Below are 18,853 nucleotides of genomic sequence, written 5' to 3' on the forward strand. Positions count from 1 at the left end.
TATGAAATCAAAATTTTTCCAGAAGTACCATTACAAACGTAAAAATAAACAGGTGAAATTCATTTTTCTAATGTTTAATTAAAAAAATTTTTAGGGGCGCCTGGGTGGCTCAGTCAGGTAAGCGTCCGACTCCCGCTCAGATCACGATCTCATGGTTCATGGGTTCGAGCCCCTGCGTCGGGTTCTGTGCTGACAGCTCTGAGCCTGGAGCCTGCTCCGGATTCTGTCTCCCTCTCTCGCTGTCCCTCCCCTGCTCATGCTCTCTGTCTCTCAAAAATAAACTAAAAGAAAAATTAAGAAAAAGAAATAAAAAAAATATTTAAATTGTGTTTAAAAAAAATTGAAATCTCACCCAATATATCCAAAATAGTATCATTTCCACCAGAGGCATTAGCCACATTTCCAGGACTCAGTAGCCACGGTTACGAAGGGTGTTAAAAGATGACTGGAAAGATGAAGACATAGTTCAGGGCAAGGGGGACAGGAGCCCCAGGCAAGGGGGCAGATGACGGACAGAGAAGGTGAATTCCCGCGGACAGAGAGCTCTGTTTCAGCGGTCAACCAGCTCCCGTTCCTCTGTGCTGGCCTGGCCTGGCCCGCAGGAGGGTTTTCTGGCCAATGACTTGTCCTCCCCTCCTCTGCCCCCAAGCATGACCCTAGTTCTGCAGAGCCCTGAAAGATGCACCACCCTGCTCATTCCAGGAAATGGCATGCACCCCTTTTTCTGGGAGCTTGGGGCCACCCCAGGGGGACAAACTGCAGGAATTTTGTCAAGGATCTTGACCTGAACTGGGAAGAGGCTGGGGGTGGTGTGGTGTGTGAGGGACGAGTTCTTGCCCAGGGCTGGGATTAGCGGGAGGCCAGTGAGGACTGCAGCCCGTCTTTATTTAAGATTGTGATATTTTAGGGGAGGCCGAGTGGCTAAGTCAGTTAAGCCTCGGACTCCTGATTTCGGTCAGGTCACGAATCTTGCCTGTTTGCGAGTTCGAGCCCTGCGTTGGGCTCTGCGCTGACAGTGCGGAGCCTGCTTGGAATTCTCTCTCTCCCTCTCTCTGCCCCTCTCCTGCGCTCTCTCTTTCTCTCTCTCTCTCTGTCTCTCAAAATAAATAAATAAACTTAAAAAAACCAAACAAACCAGGGCTCAATTCAGGGGCACCTGGCTGGCTCACTTGGTAGAGCGAGTGACTCTTGATCTCCGAGTTGTGAGCTCGAGCCCCACGTTGGGTGTAGAGATTACTTAAATGAATAAATTTAAAACACTTAAAAAATAAAGTGCTCCATTCCGTGGTTTTTAGTATTTTCACCGTTGTGTGACACTGCCTAATCAATTTTAGAACATTTTCATCATCCCCCAAGAAACCCCGGCACCCATTAAGCAGTCACTCTCCCCCCCATCCCCCCCCTCCCCCGCCCAGTCCCCCATCCCCACCCCCTGGCAACCACTAATCTACTTTCCGCGGGCATGGATTTGCCTGTGCTGGACGTTTCCGATCAGTGGAATCCTATGCGACCTCTTGTGACCGGCTTTTTTCATTTAGCCTAATACCTTCAAGTCTCAGCATGTCACTCACTCCTTTTTATGGCCGAATAATATACCATTGCATGGATACACCACATTTTACCTGTCCATTTGTCCATCAATCGATGTTTATGTTTCTTCCCCTTTTTGGTTATTGTGGACCATGAACTATGAACATTCACAGGCAAGTTTTTGTGTGGACACGTTTTGAATTCTTTGGGGGCCTGCATTACTTTTGATTTTTAATACATTGCATATTTTTATGTACTTTAGTACACCGAATATTTTTACATATGATTACTGGAGTTTTTGAAGACCCCTTAAAATTTATACTTGAGTCAAGTGCCTGACTGGCCTCCCCTTGCTCCCACCTTGCAAGTCCTGTCCCTTGTTAGCTGTGTGACTTTGGGCAAGTTGTTTAACCTCTCGGTGCCTTGGTTTCCTCGTCTGTAAAATGGGGATGATCCCTGTACCTACTGACAACGATTAGGGGGATACAATGAGGCAATATACACAGGGGGCCTGGTGTTGGGCCTGCACAGGTGGGTCTCAAAATGGATGTGACCTAGCCTTGACCTTCAGGAGAGCCGGCCCGCCTGCCTAGAACCCCTTGCTGCTTCAGTTCCCAAGGGAAACCCGCTATTTTTCCCTCTCTTGTCTCGGCCTGAACCCCCTACAAAGTCCTCGCGGCGGGACCGAAGCTGTTCGCCAGAAGGCCTCGGTGGCCCCCAGCCCCTTCCGTCCCAGCTGCCCTGCCCCCTGCCACGGCCTCCCCCACCCTCCCCGCTGCCCATTCCCGTTGAAGGCCTCGGCTCCCCCGTCCCTCTGCGCTGCCGTGAGGCCTGCACTTTGCAGGGCTGAAGTCCAAAGTTCAGTCCCTTCGCTAAGCACACGGATAAATATGAACCTTGGAGAATTTCCCCAGCTCCAATGTAAACAGAGCGGGCAGGGGCCCTGATTCACTGGCCGCTGGGGCCAGAGTTGGGGGTTGGGGGTGCCCACAGGGCTTGGTTAGTGGGGTTTGGGGGGGCAGTAGGCGCAAAGGGCCTGGTTCGTGACTGCCTGCCGATCGGCCAGCCAGTAGACAGCCCACTCGGTGGGGGAGGCGGCCGGTGTGGTGGCCCCAGGCCGCGTGGCCCGGTGGTGGTGGAGCCATGGTGTCTAAACTGAGCCAGCTGCAGACGGAGCTTCTGGCGGCCCTGCTCGAGTCAGGCCTGAGCAAAGAGGCGCTGATCCAGGCCTTGGGGGAGCCGGGGCCCTACCTGCTGGCCGGAGATGGCCCCCCGGACAAGGGGGAGTCCCGCGGCAGTGGCGGTCGGGCGGAGCTGGCCGAGCTGCCCAATGGGCTGGGGGAGGCAAGGGGCTCCGAGGACGAGACGGACGACGATGGGGAAGACTTCACGCCGCCCATCCTCAAAGAGCTGGAGAACCTCAGCCCCGAGGAGGCGGCCCACCAGAAGGCCGTGGTGGAGACCCTGCTGCAGTAAGGACCCCTTGCCCGTCCCCGGCGTTCAAAGAGCCCAGGGAGGCCCACCCTCGGCTCTCAACTAGCCCTTCGTCTGGGAGCTATGGCTCTTAGCCTGGCTGTGAGGAAGGGGGACAGGGCCCCCGAGAGCTCAGGGCGTCCTTGCTCAGAGGCTGGAGCCTCCCAGCCCCTGAGCTGGCCCTCGGCAAGGTCCCCAGTTCCCGTGAGCCGGGGCTTTCCACCCAGTGCTTGAGAAGGAAGGGCATGCTCCAGGGGAGCTCTGAGCCGGGGGGGGGGGGGGGGGGTGGAAAGCAGGAAAGCCCATAATTCAAGTGCCTGGAGAACCAGAGGGTGGTGGGAATTTTTAGGCACCAGGGCCATTTCTACTTCCCAAACCCTAACTTCCTGCTACGCACTCAGATCGCAGGCTCCAGGGTCAGGAAGCACAGTTAGCGAGAGGGGGTGCCGAGGTTAGAGGCTCCCTTAGCCACCCAGGGACTCAAGCATTAAGTCAGGAAAGCCCAGGTCTTACCTGAGCGAGATGGAACCTCGGAGCAGGACCTGGTTCCCCTTTCCTGCACAGTGTTAGTTAGGCCCCCACAACTCACCAGCAGGCACCATTAGAGGTCTCCCTGTGTACCCCCATCCACTGGCTGGCTCCCCATCTCCCAGAGAACTGGGTGGGTCTGAGCCCGATGCCTCCCCTCTCCTCAGCAGTGCTGACCTGGTTACTAATTACCCACGAGCTTTATTATTTCTCTTTTGTTTTATAAATTTATAAACGGTAAAAGGCTCTGATAAGGCCTGTGATCATTAACTTGTAAAGATGGCCTGGGGAGACCTGGGCCAACCAACCTCCCACCAAGCAGGGGTGGGGGGAGGGGGCCCAGGGGCTACAGGGACTTCCTCCCCAAAGGCTCCTACGCTCTAATCCTAACAGCCAGGCACTGTGCTGCAGTTTTACACGCAGATGTTCAGATAATGTTGAGATGAACCCTGGAAGGAAGCTAGGCATAACTCTGCTTCACAGATAAGGAAACCGAGGCCCAGAGAGGGAAGGTAGCTTGACTAAGGCCACCCAGCTGAGACTCCACAGCCACTCTGTTTGGTGCTTTCAATTGCCAGGACGAGGCAGCCAGAGGGAGAGTCCCAAAGACGCTCTCTAGGGGACCATCTCTTTTTCTGTCCAAGGTCCTGATCCCAGCTTGGGGTGGGGGAGCCCTCAGGGTCTGCCTGGCCTTGTGAGGGCCTGGGCAGGGGGCAGGGAGCAGCTTGGGTCCCCTGACTTGGCAGGAAGAAGAGGGCAAAGGGCCCTGCTGAGCTGCAGGGGAGGGGCAAAGAGTCAGGCATTGCCAGACCCAGGGCGAGGGCCACCGGGACAGGGTGGGGCTGGGCCAGACCTGCTCAGGGCCCCAGATGGGACTGGGGGCTTTGGGGTGGGAGTGGGGGCAGGAGGTGCCAAGGGCCTTTCTTACCTGGCTGGGTGGGGCCTGTTGATCAGCAGCCCCTTTAGTGGAATGGTGGGTGGGGGGGAGGCTCGATCCACAGCACTTGAGGGGGGAGCAGAGGTCAAAGTGCTCCCTGGGACCAGCAGAGATCCTGGAAGCTGTGAGAGAGAGAGAGAAGAGCCACTGAGGAAGAGAGAGGGCATGGGGGGGGGGTGCGGGGGTGAGATGCAGAGGCCTGGAGAAGCACAGGATAGCGGAGGAGCCAGGAGGGCAGAGGGGCTCACACCCAGCTGGGAGAAGGGGCTGGGGAGAGAGCGAGATGCCCCAAGCTGAGAGGAGGCTGGAGTGCTTCCCCGCCTGCCCCGATTGGGTTTTCTTTAATGCTAACAGCATGCTATTTACTTTCCATTTAAATTTGAGATGTTGCTATAAATTATCAACCAGCTCCTTGTTCCTGCGGAGTTTATAACTAACTACCTGGGTTACTTATTGTTCAGGTAACAAAAGGGATCTGAAAACGCCCCGAGGGGAAAAAGTGGGGCCTCTACCCTCAGGGCACAGGAGGGAGTGGGGTGGGCACCCGTGAGGAAGGCCTGGACAGTGGGGGTGGGGGAGGTTGAGGCCGGAAGGGATGGTGCACAGGCCAGGTTTCCAGGGGAAGCCATGTCTTTGGAGAAGACAGTGTGTGGAAAGAGGCAGGGTGGGTCCTAGGTGAGCAAGTGGTGATCGGGAACCTGAGCTCTTCCCTCAGACTTCCACCCTTAGTTCACCGTGTGACCTTGGGCAAGTCTCTTCTCCTGCCTCAGTTTCCCTAGCTGGCCAATGAATAAAATTCAAATTCTCTGTCTTGGTTCCCTGACCTCTTCTTGAGGGACCTTCTCTCCCTCCCTCCCTCCCTTTCCTCCAGTTATGTTGAATGTGCTGATTCCTACCTCAGGGCCTTTGCATGTACAGTTCCTTCTGCGGACACTTCTTTCTAGATCTTCCCATGACCGATTCCCTCTTCTCCTTTTGTTCAAATGTCACCTCCTCAGGGAGGCCCTCCTTGACTCCCTATCTAAAGGCAGGACCCACTACAATCATGCTGTCTTCCACCACCTTCTGTTACTAGCCTTTGTCCCTTAACTTTATTTATGATGATCTATTTTTGTGTGTTCTCTATCTCCTGTCATGAAAATAGAAACTTTTCAAAGCTTCTGTGTGGCCTGGTTTACCACCCTGATATCTAGCCCAGTGGCTAACACAGAGCAAGAATGAATGGGTGGCTAGGGTTCCCTGAAGCCTGGGGACATCTGTTAAGGTCAAGGGAGGAACCTGTACCCAGGGCTCCTTCCCGGGTCTCCTCCTGGCTCCTCCCTGTTCCTGAGCAGCTCAAACCACAACCTGAGGGTCTCTGATCCTCTCCATCAGGCAGCACCAGGGCATTGAGACCCAGGAAGACAGTGGTTAGGGTGGGACAGTCTGACATCTCTGACTGAGGCCAACCTGCGTGGGTTCAAATCCCAAATCAACCCCACCCTAACCTGGGCAGGTGATTTCATGCCTCTGAGCCCTAGTTTCGTCCGCAAGGCAGAGATGACAATAACACTTACCCACCGGGCAGTAAACGGCTACTATGAGTAATAGTCCCATTTTACAGATGAGCAAACTTAAGGCTCAGAGCGGCAAAACGACTTGCCCAAGGTAATTTACAAAGTACTAAGGCTGGGACTGGGACCCCAGGTCCTCCTAATCCCTGTGCTCTGCACAGCACCCTTGAGGTTGTATGCCCTTCCTTGATAAGCTTATTTCCTTTTTATCCTCCCGAGTTCTTCTTGCTCTCAACCTCCCATCCACTCACTTCCACGCAGGGCTCTAGAGGTCACGGTGGCTTACAAACCGGGGAACTCATTTTCTCCTCCTGGAAACCTATGAAATACTATTAACCCAGTATCACAGCTGGGGAAATTGAGGCACACTGAGGTTAAGCCATTTCCTAAGGCCACCTGGATAGCGAGTGGCAGAGCTGAGATTCAACCTGAGATGGGAACACTCCCCCCTCCACCAGCCACATGCACTGAGAACTCAGCTCCCCTTCCAGCTGGTCTCCAAGCTCCACAGCCTTGGACCCTCTGAAACCCCCGGGGCCAGCGAGCCAAAGGCCCAAAGTCTTGAACCTCTGATTGAGCCCATAATGTGTAGCAGGTGGGAGGAGGAGACGTGTGCAGATCTTCACCTCTCCTGGGTCCTCTGCCCTCTGCTCTGGGGCTGGGGGTCCCAGGGCCACATCATCATGATGACGATGATGATGATGATGATGGTGACAAATTGTACTTACTGAGCATCACGTGCCAGGCCCCGCTCTACGCGGTTCACTCCTGTTTGAAACTCACTCATTTGTCCCAAGGGCACTGGGAGGCAGACGTGGGCTTCCTGCCATGGTACAGATGAGGCGTGGGGCACGCGCACATCGTGCTAGGACGCCGTGGTGGGATGTGAACCCGGGTTGGCTTGACGCTTAAACCCATTAGAACAAGAGCAGGAGATATCTGGAGATGTGGCCTCTTTGTGCTGGGTTGGGAGAACTGCCCTGAAAAGGGTCGGGTCCTCTGAGACTGATGTGAGCAAGAGACAGAGCAAACAACAGAGACACAGACAGGAGAGACAGAGAGAAAGAGAGAGAGGCAGAGAGAAGCTAAGACAGATACAGAGAGAGACACGGTGAATCAAATGGACAGTGACAGATAGTAAATCTTTAGTGTGAGCCAGGGAGGCCCCCCCTGAGAGAAAGACTTAGCTCATTCTCTCCTGAGAAGAGAGAAGGGAGGGAGGGAGGGTTGCTCAGGAGGGTGATGCCTACAGCGGGGGGAGGAGGGAGGCCAACAGGCAGCCTGGCTCCAGAATCAGATAAACATGTTTGCCTCGAAGCACAACACCGGACTTTGTACCTCGTTTCCCTCCTGGCTCTGACTGGCATCCAGGGAGCCGGGGAAGGGTTGACAAGGAGGATCCTAAATGCAGGGAGGAGGAAAAGCTCCAGGAGAGCTCTGGTTGGGGTGGGGGGAGGTGTCTGGAAAAAAGAGAAATATTCTGGAGTCCCAGCTAGGTCGCTTTGCACAAGCACTCCCTTTCTGAGGTTCTGTTTTCCCACCTGTGAAATGGGCACATAAGTAGCACCTGGTTCCCAGGGTTACATGGTAAAATGTAAATGACCGGCCTTTAGCGCAGTGCCTGGTTCACGGCAAGTAAGAAACACGAATTCTCACGTCGGTCATTCTTGTACAACTGGGACTTTGCCGTACCGACTGCCGGCCAACTTAAATCGAATGGCCCCGGCCTCCCTTCCCTCCCTACGCGTACGGGAACTGCTGATAAAAAGGAGAAAGTCACGGGACCCAAGCTGCTGAAAGGCTCTGTGCCTATCACACCTGAGAAGGGCATCATCAAGGGGGCAAGGCCAGGCTGGTTCTTTGGGAAGGAGGGAAGGGGAGAGGGCAGTATGAGGTGGGCCTCAAAGTGCTGGGGGGTTTATTTGCTTTTTGTTCTTTTACAATTTAGTTTTAAGTGTTACACATGCATGTATAACATATTGTACAACGATATATTACATTATTTTAAAAGTGCGGAAAAGCACCGTCCTCTCCCCCTGTCCCCGGCACTCCATTTCTATCTCAAGACCACTGGTGTCAAAAGTGTCTTCTGTGTTCTTCCGGTATCTCATGCAAACACAAGCAAATATGTGGAAATCTGTCACGCCATTTCACATTTTACACAAATCGCACAGCAGACCTACCAGAGGGGCTCTGTTCCATCAGGGCGCAGGGAGAGCTTTCTCACTGGGTTTTTACGGCCGCATCTGCTGGAGGTAGTGGTTTCCCGTATTTTGCTGTGCCAGACATGGCGATGAACTGCCTCCCACGCCTGCTATTTGTCACACGTGCGAATACCGGGAGGCTCAAATTCTAGAAGCGGACGGCTCAGCTGAGGAGGCGAGAGCCTCAGGCTCTGGAGCCACACAGAGCTGGGTTCAAACCCCGCCCCCCGCCCTTGCTCTCCTGTGTCAGCACTGTTGTGTGGAGCTGTTTTCATCCGACATATTTGTCCCACAAGCTCAGGGGAGGACAAGGCAAAGAGAGGAGGGTTGAGACAGAACAGGAGAGGGAGAGAGGGCATCTGTGTAGTACAGGCAGTCAGAGCCCCCCATTCTCCACAGTGAGCAGGGGATAAGAACATGAATCGTGGATGGCTGTCTCTCCAGTGAGAGAGTCTCAGCCCACAGAGTGGGATTCAGGTGCACACACACACACACACACACACACACATTTTTGTATGGGGCCTCTGCACACCAGCTGGCAACCTTTTCACCTGGACCTGTCTGCCCCTGTGCTCTGGGAAACCGGCCAGGCCACAGCCTAGGGGTTAGTACAGATTTTCAGGGGGTGTTTCGACCCTATGTGATTTGTACCTGATAGGTTGACTTAGAACTGAACCCCTTCATATGGGATGGGACTCTGCTGGGCTGTCCCTGTGACCTTGGCCAAAAGATGTTATGCCAGCACTCTTAGCATCAGTGACCATGACCGTAAAATGAGAGAATTGCTTTTCTCTCCTTGTTTTCAGAACCACCCCCCGCCAAGTAGGTCTCCCTCATCCATCCATCCATCCATCTGCTTACACCCCTATTCACTTACCCATCTCTCCTCCTATCCATTCATCAAACTATCCATCCATCCATCCATCCATCCATCCACCATTCACCATCCCATTTACCCAGCCATCTACCTGTCCACCCATCTACATATTCCCCTATCTACCTATCCATCTACCTTCCTATCCATTCATCCAACCATCCAGTCACTATCTATCATATATTTATCATCCATCCATCCATCCTCCACTCATCCATCCATCCATCCATCCACTCACCCATTTCTCCGTCCCTCTACCCACCTACCCTCCCATCCATTCATTCATCCACCCATCCATTCATTCATTCATGCATTCACCATGGGCATGCAGGCCTATTCTGGGTGCTGAGAACCAGAGAGTTCCTGCCCTCCAAGTGTTTACGGTCTCTCACAGTGGATAAGACACAGCCACAAACAACATTTTGAGGCAGGATGAGGTGGGGGGGGGGGTCTTCAAAGGAGGCACAAAGGTGAGGATCTTCCCCAAGTGGCTTGTATAGCTTCTGGTGGGAGTCAGTTCATGTCTTCATGTCAGTCCATATGTCTGTGCATTCATGTTTCTAAACTTTTAACTGTGCCCACGTCTGTGTGGCACTGTTTGAGGCCTGTGTCCACACGTGTGTGTCTATAAGTCTCTGTTCCCATGTTCGTGTGTCTGCGTTCCTGTGTCCTGGCACGAGTGCCCCTCCCTTGCTGTCCCTGAGTCTAAGTGTAGGTCCCAGGCTCCACGCCTGCCTTCACCCCCAACCCCCATTCTCAGGGCTGACGGGACCCCCGACCCTGCCTGCACCCCCACGCCCAGCAGGCTCTGTCCTGGCCCCTCCTCCTAGGGAGGACCCGTGGCGCGTGGCCAAGATGGTCAAGTCCTACCTGCAGCAGCACAACATCCCACAGAGGGAGGTAGTCGACACCACCGGCCTCAACCAGTCGCACCTGTCCCAGCACCTCAACAAGGGCACCCCCATGAAGACACAGAAGCGAGCGGCCCTGTACACCTGGTACGTCCGCAAGCAGCGAGAGGTGGCCCAGCGTAAGTAAAGACCACAGCCCGTCCTCCCTGGCAGCTCTGGGGTGGGGGCCGGAAGCTCCTCCACCGCACGACGGGGATGGGCCGTCTGAGCGGAAGTCCGTGCGAGTCAATGGGCGCTTAGTACCTGTTCCGCGCAAGGCACTCTGGGGGAGGGGAGTAGGTTGGTCCTGGGCATCCGCGGATGGGTGAATGGAGTCCTTGCCTTCTAAGTGTCCTGTGTAGATGGGAAGCAGAAAAGATCATCATGATACAGCGAGACATGTATTATAATGTGATAAAAACGACAGTAACGGCTAGTGTTTATGGAGCATTCACCGCGTGCCAGGCCCAGGGCAGAGTAGGACTGCGTGAAGTATTTCAAAGTGTTGAGCTGGCAGAGGACCAGAGAGTAATCTATTGTCAGCGGGGAGGCAGGGGCATCAGGAGGGACCACACCAGAGGCAGGACTTTTCAGACTAGGTCTTAAAGTCAGAACGGAATTTTGGCCCATGGAGGCGGCAGGGAATGGTGTTTGGGCCAAAGGAGCAGCCTGAGTAAAGGCTCAGAGGCAAGGTGTAGGCTCAGGGAATCCTCCACTGCAAACTCCAGGAGGTGTGGCCACGCTCCCTTCAGAGAATTGTGGGTTTCCTTACTCAGACCTCACACCCCACAAAATCCCAAGTGCACTTTCACACTACTGAGCCTATGTGTAGACATTAAAAAAAACCGTTTCTTTTATGATTTATCCAAGTTTTTTTAAAAAGGCAATACATACTTAATTTAAAAAAATAGGAGGGGGCACCCGGGTGGCTCAGTCGGTTAAGAGGCCGACTTCAGCACCGGTCATGGATCTCAGTCTGTGGGTTCGAGCCCCGCGTCGGGCTCTGTGCTGACAGCTCAGAGCTTGGAGCCTGCTTCGGACTCTGTGTCTCCCTCTCTCCGCCCCCCCCCCCCCCCAACTCACGCTCTGTCTCTCTCTCAGAAATAAACATTAAAAAAATTTTTTTAATTAAAAAAATAGGAGAAAATAGAGTTTACAATAAAAATTAGGTGTTTTTCTCCTAAAGGACACCCTCAGTTTGATGTATACTTCCAGAGATATTTAATGCATATACTAGCAATATATATGTATTTTCCTCTGCTTTTTTCTTTTTAATTTTAAGCGAGATTTTTAAATTTTAAGTGCACATGGGTGGGGGAGGGACAGAGACAGAGAGGGTGAGAGAAAGAATCCCAAGCAGACTCTGTGCTGTCAGCACAGTACCCAGTGAGGGGCTTGAACCCGCAAACCGTGAGATCATGACCTGAGCTGAAATCAAGAGTCAGATGCTTAGCTGACTGAGCCACCCAGATGCCCCTCCTCTGCTTTGCTGCTAGCTATTCTGTTATTTGGATGTACCGTTATTTGTTTAATTGGCTCCCTACCAAAGGACTTTTATTAGGGTTCTTCCAGTGTGCTGTTAGAACCAATTGCTTCAAAGAACATCCTTTTTTGTATCTATTTGTGCTTACACGAGAGTGTCTATAGAATAATTTCTAGAAATGAAATTCTAGGTCAGAGTGTAGGTACTTGAAAATTTTTGATAGATACTCCCGTAGTTCCTTATGAAGACATAGCGACAATCTGCATGTTTGGTAATTAAAAAAATAAACTTTCCTCGCCATGCTTCCTAAACGTTTATTAAAACGTTAAAGTCCTAAATTTCACATATCGATTTGCTGTTTATTTACTTATACAAGCTGGAAATTTTTTAGAATGTTTATTTATTAAAAAAAATTTTTAATGTTTATTTATTTTTGAAGGAGAGAGACAGAACATGAGCAGGGGAGGGGCAGAGAGAGAGGGAGACACAGAAGCAGAAGCAGGCTCCAGGCTCTGAGCTGTCAGCACAGAACCTGACATGGGGCTCGAACTCACAATTTGTGAGATCATGACCTGAGTGAAGTCGCTCGCCCAACCGACTGAGCCACCCAGGCGCCCCTGTTTACATATGAGAGAGAGAGAGAGAGAGAGGGAGAGAGAATGTGAGCGGGGGAGAGGCAGAGAGAAAGGGAGACAGAGAACCCCAAGCAGGCTCTGAGCTATCAGCACAGAGCCCGATGCGGGGCTTGATTCACAAACTGTGAGATCATGACCTGAGCTGAAATCGAGAGTTAGACGCTTCACTGACTGAGCCACCCAGGTGCCCTTAAAAAAACAACTTTTAAAAGCTGCGAAAAACTATGATATTGGCATTATCAACAGGCTGATTAAAACATTAAGTGAACTAACATTTACCGAGCAAGCACTATGGGAAAGCATTAATATTTTCTTACAAAGATGATCACTGATTGCTTATTCGTGCAGAAATAGCAACACCTCCTGATGCCCGAGGGGCCGGTGAGTGTCTCCACCACGTGTACCTGCCAGGAGCATACTCTCGGGTCTCAAGGGGCTGGGACTGTAGATGACGTACTTTGAAGGCACCAAGTGCTTTTAGAAAATTAGCATGGCTTTAATTTACGCCTCCTTAGCAGATAAAACTGAAATAACACATAATAGACTCTTAATTTTAGAATAAGTGTTGATTTTCAGAACTTCTGGGCAGATGGTAGAAAAACTTCCAGTTTACCCCAGACCCAGCTTTCCCTATTATTAACACTAGTATGGGACTTTTTTTTAAAGATTTATCTATCTATCTATCTATCTATCTATCTATCTATTTATTTATAGAGAACACAAGCTGGGGAGGGGCAGAGAGAGAGAGAGAGAGAGAGGAAGAGAGAATCTCAAGCAGGCTCAGCACTGTCAGCACAGAGCCTGATGCGGGGGCTCCAAACCACGAACCATGAGATCATGACCTGAGCCTCAATCAAGAGTTGACGTTTAACTGCTCAACCGACCGAGCCACCCAGCCACCCCTAGTATGGGACATTTGTCGTGATTAACAAACCAACACTGACACAGGATTATTAAGTCCATACTTCATTATTCAGATTTCTTCGGTTTTTCCCTAACATTAATGTCCCTTTTCTGGTCCAGGATTGTATCCGGTTGTGGAGACGCTGTATATAGTTGCCATGTTGCCTTAGGTTGCTCTGGCTTGTGACGGTTTCTCAGATTTTCCTTGTTTTTGATGGACTTGCCAGGATAGTTTTTAATGTTTATTTATTTTGAGAGAGAGACACAGTGTGAGCAGGGGAGGGGCAGAGAGAGAGCAGACACAGAATCAGAAGCAGGCTCTAGGCTCTGAGCTGTCAACACAGAGCCCAACGTGGGGCTCGAACTCATGAACTGCTAGATCATGACCTGAACTGAAATCAGATGTTTAACAGATTGAGCTACCCAGGCGCCCCGACAGAATAGGTTTTTTTAAAGCTGAAATATCTTAGTTTTCTGGGCCAAGTCATGTCTGGTACTCCAGATCTTGGTCCAGCCCGCTGCCAGGAGAGATGGCCAGCGAAGTCAGTTGGAATCTGAGTCAAGCGGGCTTCTGGTGGCTTCTAGGTGGGTCTGATCCCACCTGTCCCCAGAGCACTGGTGCTGGCTTCTGCCTCTTGAAACTCAGATGATGAAGGCACTCCTGCGCTATCCCCGACTCGATCTTCCTGCCTCCCCTCTCATAAAAATGGCTTGGCATTTATCTGTTCTATTCTCTTGGAGGCTTGCTCAGGGATAATCCAACAGTTTCTATTAATGTAGAACCAGCTGACAAGGGCTGGCTGGGTCTCTCCTCTCTTGGCCAACACTTGCATTTTAAGTGTGCTTTACAGGTCTGAAAAGTTTGAAATAGCTCTGAACCTACTCAAGAAATGTGGTTCAAGTTTCTGTTCTACTGTGCATCCCTGGAAAGATATTTAGCCTCTCTGAGCCTCAGCTTCTTCATCTGTAAAATGAGATAGCAAATGTGTTAGTTAGATCTGAACAAATGCCAATGCTTACCTGGAGCCCTGTATTGGGAAAGATTGCGAGCTTATGTCTTGGCTCAGTAGAAAACTGTGCAGGTTTTTTTTAAAAATTTTTTTCTTAGGAAATTTAAGATTTATTTTTTATGGGTTTTTTAATGTGTTTTATTGTCAAGTTGGCTAACATACAGTGTATACAGTGTGCTCTTGGTTTCGGGGGTAGCCTCCCATGATTGTTTACATACGACACCCAGTGCTCATCCCAACAAGTGCCCCCTCAATGCCCATACCCATTTTCTCCTCTCTCCCTGCCCCATCAATCCTCAGTTTTTTCTCTGTATTTAAGAGTCCCTTATGAGGTTGCCTCCCTGCCTCTTGGTTTGAAACTATTTTTCCCCTTCCCTTCCCCCACGGTCTTCTGTTAAGTTTCTCAAGTTCCAATGTGAGTGAAAACATGGTATCTGTCTTTCTCCGACTGACTTATTTCACTTAGCATAACACGCTCCAGTTCCATCCATGTTGTTGCAAATGGCAGGACTTCATTCTTTCTCATTGCCAAGTAGTATTCCATTGTATGTATAAACCACATGTTCTTCATCCATTCATCAGTGGATGGACATTTGGGTGCAGGGGTTGATTAGTAATGTCTGCCTGGGACACAGGTTAAGACAATGGTGGTGTGTGTGCTGTGTGACTGTCATCACTGGATTAGATGATTTCTAAAAACATTTTTTTCTAATGTTTATTTATTTTTGAGAGAGAGAGAGAGAGAGAGAGAGAGAGACAGAGCACGAGTGGGGGAGGGGCAGAGAAAGAGGGAGACACAGAATCCAAAGCAGGCTCCAGGCTCCGAGCTTGTCAGCACAGAGCCCGACGTGGGGCTCGAACCCACAAACCATGAGATCATGACCTAAGCTGAAGTTAGACGTCTAACTGACTGAGCCACCCAGGCACCCCTAAAAAAATTTTTTTTAATGTTTATTTATTTTTGAGAGACTGAAAGAGACAGAGCATGAGCAGGGGGGACAGAGAGAGAAGGAGACACAGAATCCAAAGCAGGCTCCAGGCTCTGAGCTGTCAGCACAGAGCCCGGCGTGGGGCTCGAACCCATGAACCGCGAGATCGTGACCTGAGCTGAAGTGGGGAGCTTAAGCGACTGAGCCACCCGGGCGTCCCCGGATTAGATGATTTCTAAATTCTAGCTGTAAGCTCATTTGGCTCAGCACCCTGGGAATGAGAAAGAACCGGGAGCGTGGTCAGGAGCGGGAAGGCGGGAGTGGCCAGGGCCCTGCTGATGGCTCTCTGTGCCTACAGAGTTCACCCACGCAGGGCAGGGTGGGCTGATTGAAGAGCCCACAGGGGATGAGTTGCCGACCAAGAAGGGGCGGAGGAACCGTTTCAAGTGGGGCCCAGCCTCCCAGCAGATCCTGTTCCAGGCCTACGAGAGGCAGAAGAACCCCAGCAAGGAGGAGCGAGAGGCACTGGTGGAGGAGTGCAATAGGTAGAATGGCTGGTGGGTTAGCGGGGCTGGTTTGGTCTGGGCTGGGGCAAGGTTGGGAGAGGGTGGCTCTGGGGTCTGAGGGAGTCTCGCCAGTCCTTGAGAGCTCCTCCTGCTGGCCCTGGGGCACTCAACTTCCGCTCAGTGTCTGCAAACTAGCTCCACTCCTAGCACCCACTCTCCACCCACCCGAGCAACCCTTGCGTGGCCGCTCATCTCATTCACCCTCATCTAGCCTCATGGCTATTTTGCTCACTTTATAAATGGAGAGACTAAGAGAGGCTAAGTCACTTGCTCAAGGCCACACAGAAGAACTGGGATTAGAACCCAGATCTGCCAGTTTTAAACACTAAGGTAGAACCCTACCGCTCAGAACTCTTTTTGCCACCTCCAGCCCCAGGAGAGGGTTCCTCTGAGCCTGGCCTGGAGGCTCATGAGTGGCCATTTCTGCAGGGCGGAGTGCATCCAGAGGGGGGTGTCACCGTCGCAGGCACAGGGGCTGGGCTCCAACCTCGTCACGGAGGTGCGCGTCTACAATTGGTTTGCCAATCGGCGCAAGGAAGAAGCTTTTCGGCACAAGCTGGCCATGGACACATACAGCGGGCCGCCACCGGGGCCAGGCCCGGGCCCTGCGCTGCCAGCCCACGGCTCCCCGGGATTGCCCCCGCCCGCCCTCTCCCCCAGTAAAGTCCACGGTGAGTGATATGTGGGCAGGGGGGTTGAAATGTAGAGGGTAGAGGGGACACGAGTGTCGGCTGGGGAGCTGGGGAGCACCACCTCAGTGGCAGTAGCCACCCAAACCGCTCAGCACTTCAGCTTGGATCCTTATCACTCCACTCCACTCATTACAGTCTCTATCCAGTCCTCTCCTGTCCATCCCACTGACCACGCCCCTCCATTCTCCAGTCCAGCCTAACCTGACTTGGGTTACTTCCATTCAGTTCATTCATTCAAGATCAATTGAATTCAGTTCAATTCAATTCACTTCAATTCAATTCTGTTCAACTCCATATGGTCCAATTTAGTTCCTTTAAATTACACTCCGTCTAATTAAATATAATTGGAGGAAATGAAATTAATTCTGTACAGCTCAGTTCAATTCAATCCAATTCTCTTTGATCCGATTCAGTTCAACTCCACGCGCTCAGTCTAGCTCAGTTCATTTCAGGCTCAATTCAGCTGGATTCCATTTCACTGAACTAATTCCAGTTCCTTCTATTCAACTTGGCTCACTGCAATTTCATCAGCATCAGCTCATGTTGATTCAAATGCCTTTCACTGCACACCTACTGCCTATCACATGTAGTGCGAGGCAGTGGGGGCCATGGGGCTAATAAAACTCAGGTCTTGCCTTCAAGGAGTTGGAGGCAGCCAGCCCAGGAGCTGGCGGGAGGATGTTCAGGTGAAGTTTGCCGCTGGCACACAGAAACACGGGGCAAGTGGCCTAAGCACGCCAGTGCGGTTTGGGGTGATGAGGGCCAAGGAGGGCAGGGAAGTGAGGTGCTGAGGCTGGACGCTGCTCCCACTCCAGGCGTGCGCTATGGACAGCCGACAACCAGCGAGGGGGCAGAAGTGCCCTCGAGCAGCGGTGGTCCCTTGGTGACGGTGTCTGCACCCCTACACCAAGTGTCCCCCACGGGCCTGGAGCCCAGTCACAGCCTGCTGAGCACCGAAGCCAAGCTGGTGAGTGTCCTCATACCCCCCGGGTGGAGGAGCGCCTTCCAACCCCATCTTCCATCCTCCCTTGGCCGGGAGATTCTGGAGTCATCCCCAGGGAGACAGTGTGGGGCTCCACCCTCACTCAGCTTGGTTTCCCCTCCAAGGTCTCAGCAACCGGAGGCCCTCTCCCCCCTGTCAGCACCCTGACAGCTCTGCACAGCTTGGAGCAGACATCCCCAGGCCTCAACCAACAGCCCCAGAATCTCATCATGGCCTCACTTCCTGGGGTCATGGCCATTGGGCCCGGTGAGCCTGCCTCCCTGGGGCCCACCTTCACCAACACAGGTGCCTCCACCCTGGTCATTGGTAAGTTGGTGGGCATGGGGGGGGGGCACCCGGGTGGGAGGGTTCGTGGGGCTGCCACAGAATCCAGAACCTGGAAGAGCCACTGGGACTCATTCATTCATTCATTCATTCACATACTTATTCAGAGCCTGCGCTGTGCCAGGTACTATGCTACATCAGTGATACACAGGTGAACCAAACAGACTGAAATCTCAATGACTCCAGTGGGGAGGCAGACAGCAAACATAATGCAGACATCACACAGTGTCTTGGAAGGCAAAATGTCTATGGGAAAAGTAAGCGGGGAAAGGGGGATCAAAGTTTTGTAGGTTTTGGGTTGCGTGTGTTTTTTTTAAGATGTCTTATTTATTTTTGAGAGAGAGAGAGAGGGAAAGAGAGAGAGAGAGAGAGAGAGAGAGAGAGCAAGGGAGGCGCAGAGAGAGGGAGGCAGAGGATCCAAAGTGGGCTCTGTGCTGACAGCACAGAGCCTGATGTAGGGCTCAAACTTAGGAACTGTGAGATCGTGACCTGAGCTGAAGTCGGACACTTAACCAACTGAGCCACCCGGCGCCCCTGTTTTTTTTAAGCCCAGAAAGACTTTATTTGTAGGAACCAGGATGCAGAGGCTCAATATAGAAGACAGAGAGACAGCTGCCGGGAGAGGGGAACAGAGCTAAGCTGTAGGGCCTTTGCACTGCTGTGGAACCAACCTAGTTGGACAAAGCCCCTGCCCCTATAATGAATTAAAGGCTCAGAGAGGGGGAGCGCCTTGCCTAGATCAAGTAAGTTAGTGACAGCTCCTAGGGCAAAGGTGTTTCCCGGTCGCCTCTTCCCTTCCCCCACCCTTTGGCTCTGGGAGGGAGGGACAGTGCCCCCAGGGGTCAGTGCGGGGCCAGGGGAGGCAGTGAAGGGGGTAGGAAGCCTGGCTGACTCCCGTTCCTCCCGCTCCAGGCCTGGCCTCCACTCAGGCACAGAGCGTGCCGGTCATCAACAGCATGGGCAGCAGCCTGACCACCCTGCAGCCAGTCCAGTTCTCCCAGCCACTGCACCCTTCCTACCAGCAGCCACTCATGCCCCCCATGCAGAGCCACGTGGCCCAGAGTCCCTTCATGGCCACCATGGCCCAGCTGCAGAGCCCCCACGGTGAGTACCCCTAGCCCCACGCTGTCCACGAGCACGGGGTGGGCGGGTGGAGGTATAGGGTGGCTTAGCAGCTGTTGTGGTCTGTGTGTGTGAGCGCTTCTGTGATGAGGAGGTCTGCAGGCCAGAATATGATTCAGTGTGTAAATATGCACGGTGTTTCTGTGCGTGGAAAGGCACGTGGGCGTTCACGGGTGTTTGCAGGGGCACACCCACGT

At 52.4% G+C, this 18,853-nt stretch overlaps 1 protein-coding gene and 1 long non-coding RNA gene across 4 annotated transcripts in view; one reads left to right on the forward strand and one right to left on the reverse strand.

Annotated features, from left to right (window-relative positions):
- Positions 1–58: 58 nt before the first annotated feature.
- Positions 59–5,860, reverse strand: LOC109277515 (uncharacterized). Of its 3 annotated transcripts, none has more exons than XR_008422148.1 (3): positions 4,717–5,860; positions 2,782–4,590; positions 59–281 (listed from the first exon to the last, which is right to left on the reverse strand). It is a non-coding gene; the product is annotated as an uncharacterized LOC109277515 (long non-coding RNA). The 3 variants fall into 3 exon arrangements; XR_008422150.1 differs by having other exon boundaries at positions 2,782–2,994; positions 3,517–4,931; XR_008422149.1 differs by having other exon boundaries at positions 2,782–2,997; positions 3,517–4,928.
- HNF1A (HNF1 homeobox A) overlaps positions 2,553–18,853 on the forward strand; it is a 21,186-nt gene continuing 4,885 nt past the window's right edge. The window contains exons 1-7 of the mRNA XM_053902108.1: positions 2,553–3,002; positions 9,930–10,129; positions 15,308–15,494; positions 15,945–16,186; positions 17,023–17,174; positions 17,315–17,516; positions 18,447–18,638. Coding sequence (XP_053758083.1) covers positions 2,674–3,002; positions 9,930–10,129; positions 15,308–15,494; positions 15,945–16,186; positions 17,023–17,174; positions 17,315–17,516; positions 18,447–18,638 — 1,504 coding nt within the window. The 5' untranslated portion in view covers positions 2,553–2,673. The remainder of the gene's footprint in view (positions 3,003–9,929; positions 10,130–15,307; positions 15,495–15,944; positions 16,187–17,022; positions 17,175–17,314; positions 17,517–18,446; positions 18,639–18,853) is intronic.

This window comes from Panthera pardus, unplaced genomic scaffold (assembly GCF_024362965.1).
Source record: "Panthera pardus isolate Hobbes unplaced genomic scaffold, ASM2436296v1 HiC_scaffold_15, whole genome shotgun sequence".
In the NCBI taxonomy this organism is placed as follows: Eukaryota; Metazoa; Chordata; class Mammalia; order Carnivora; family Felidae; genus Panthera; species Panthera pardus.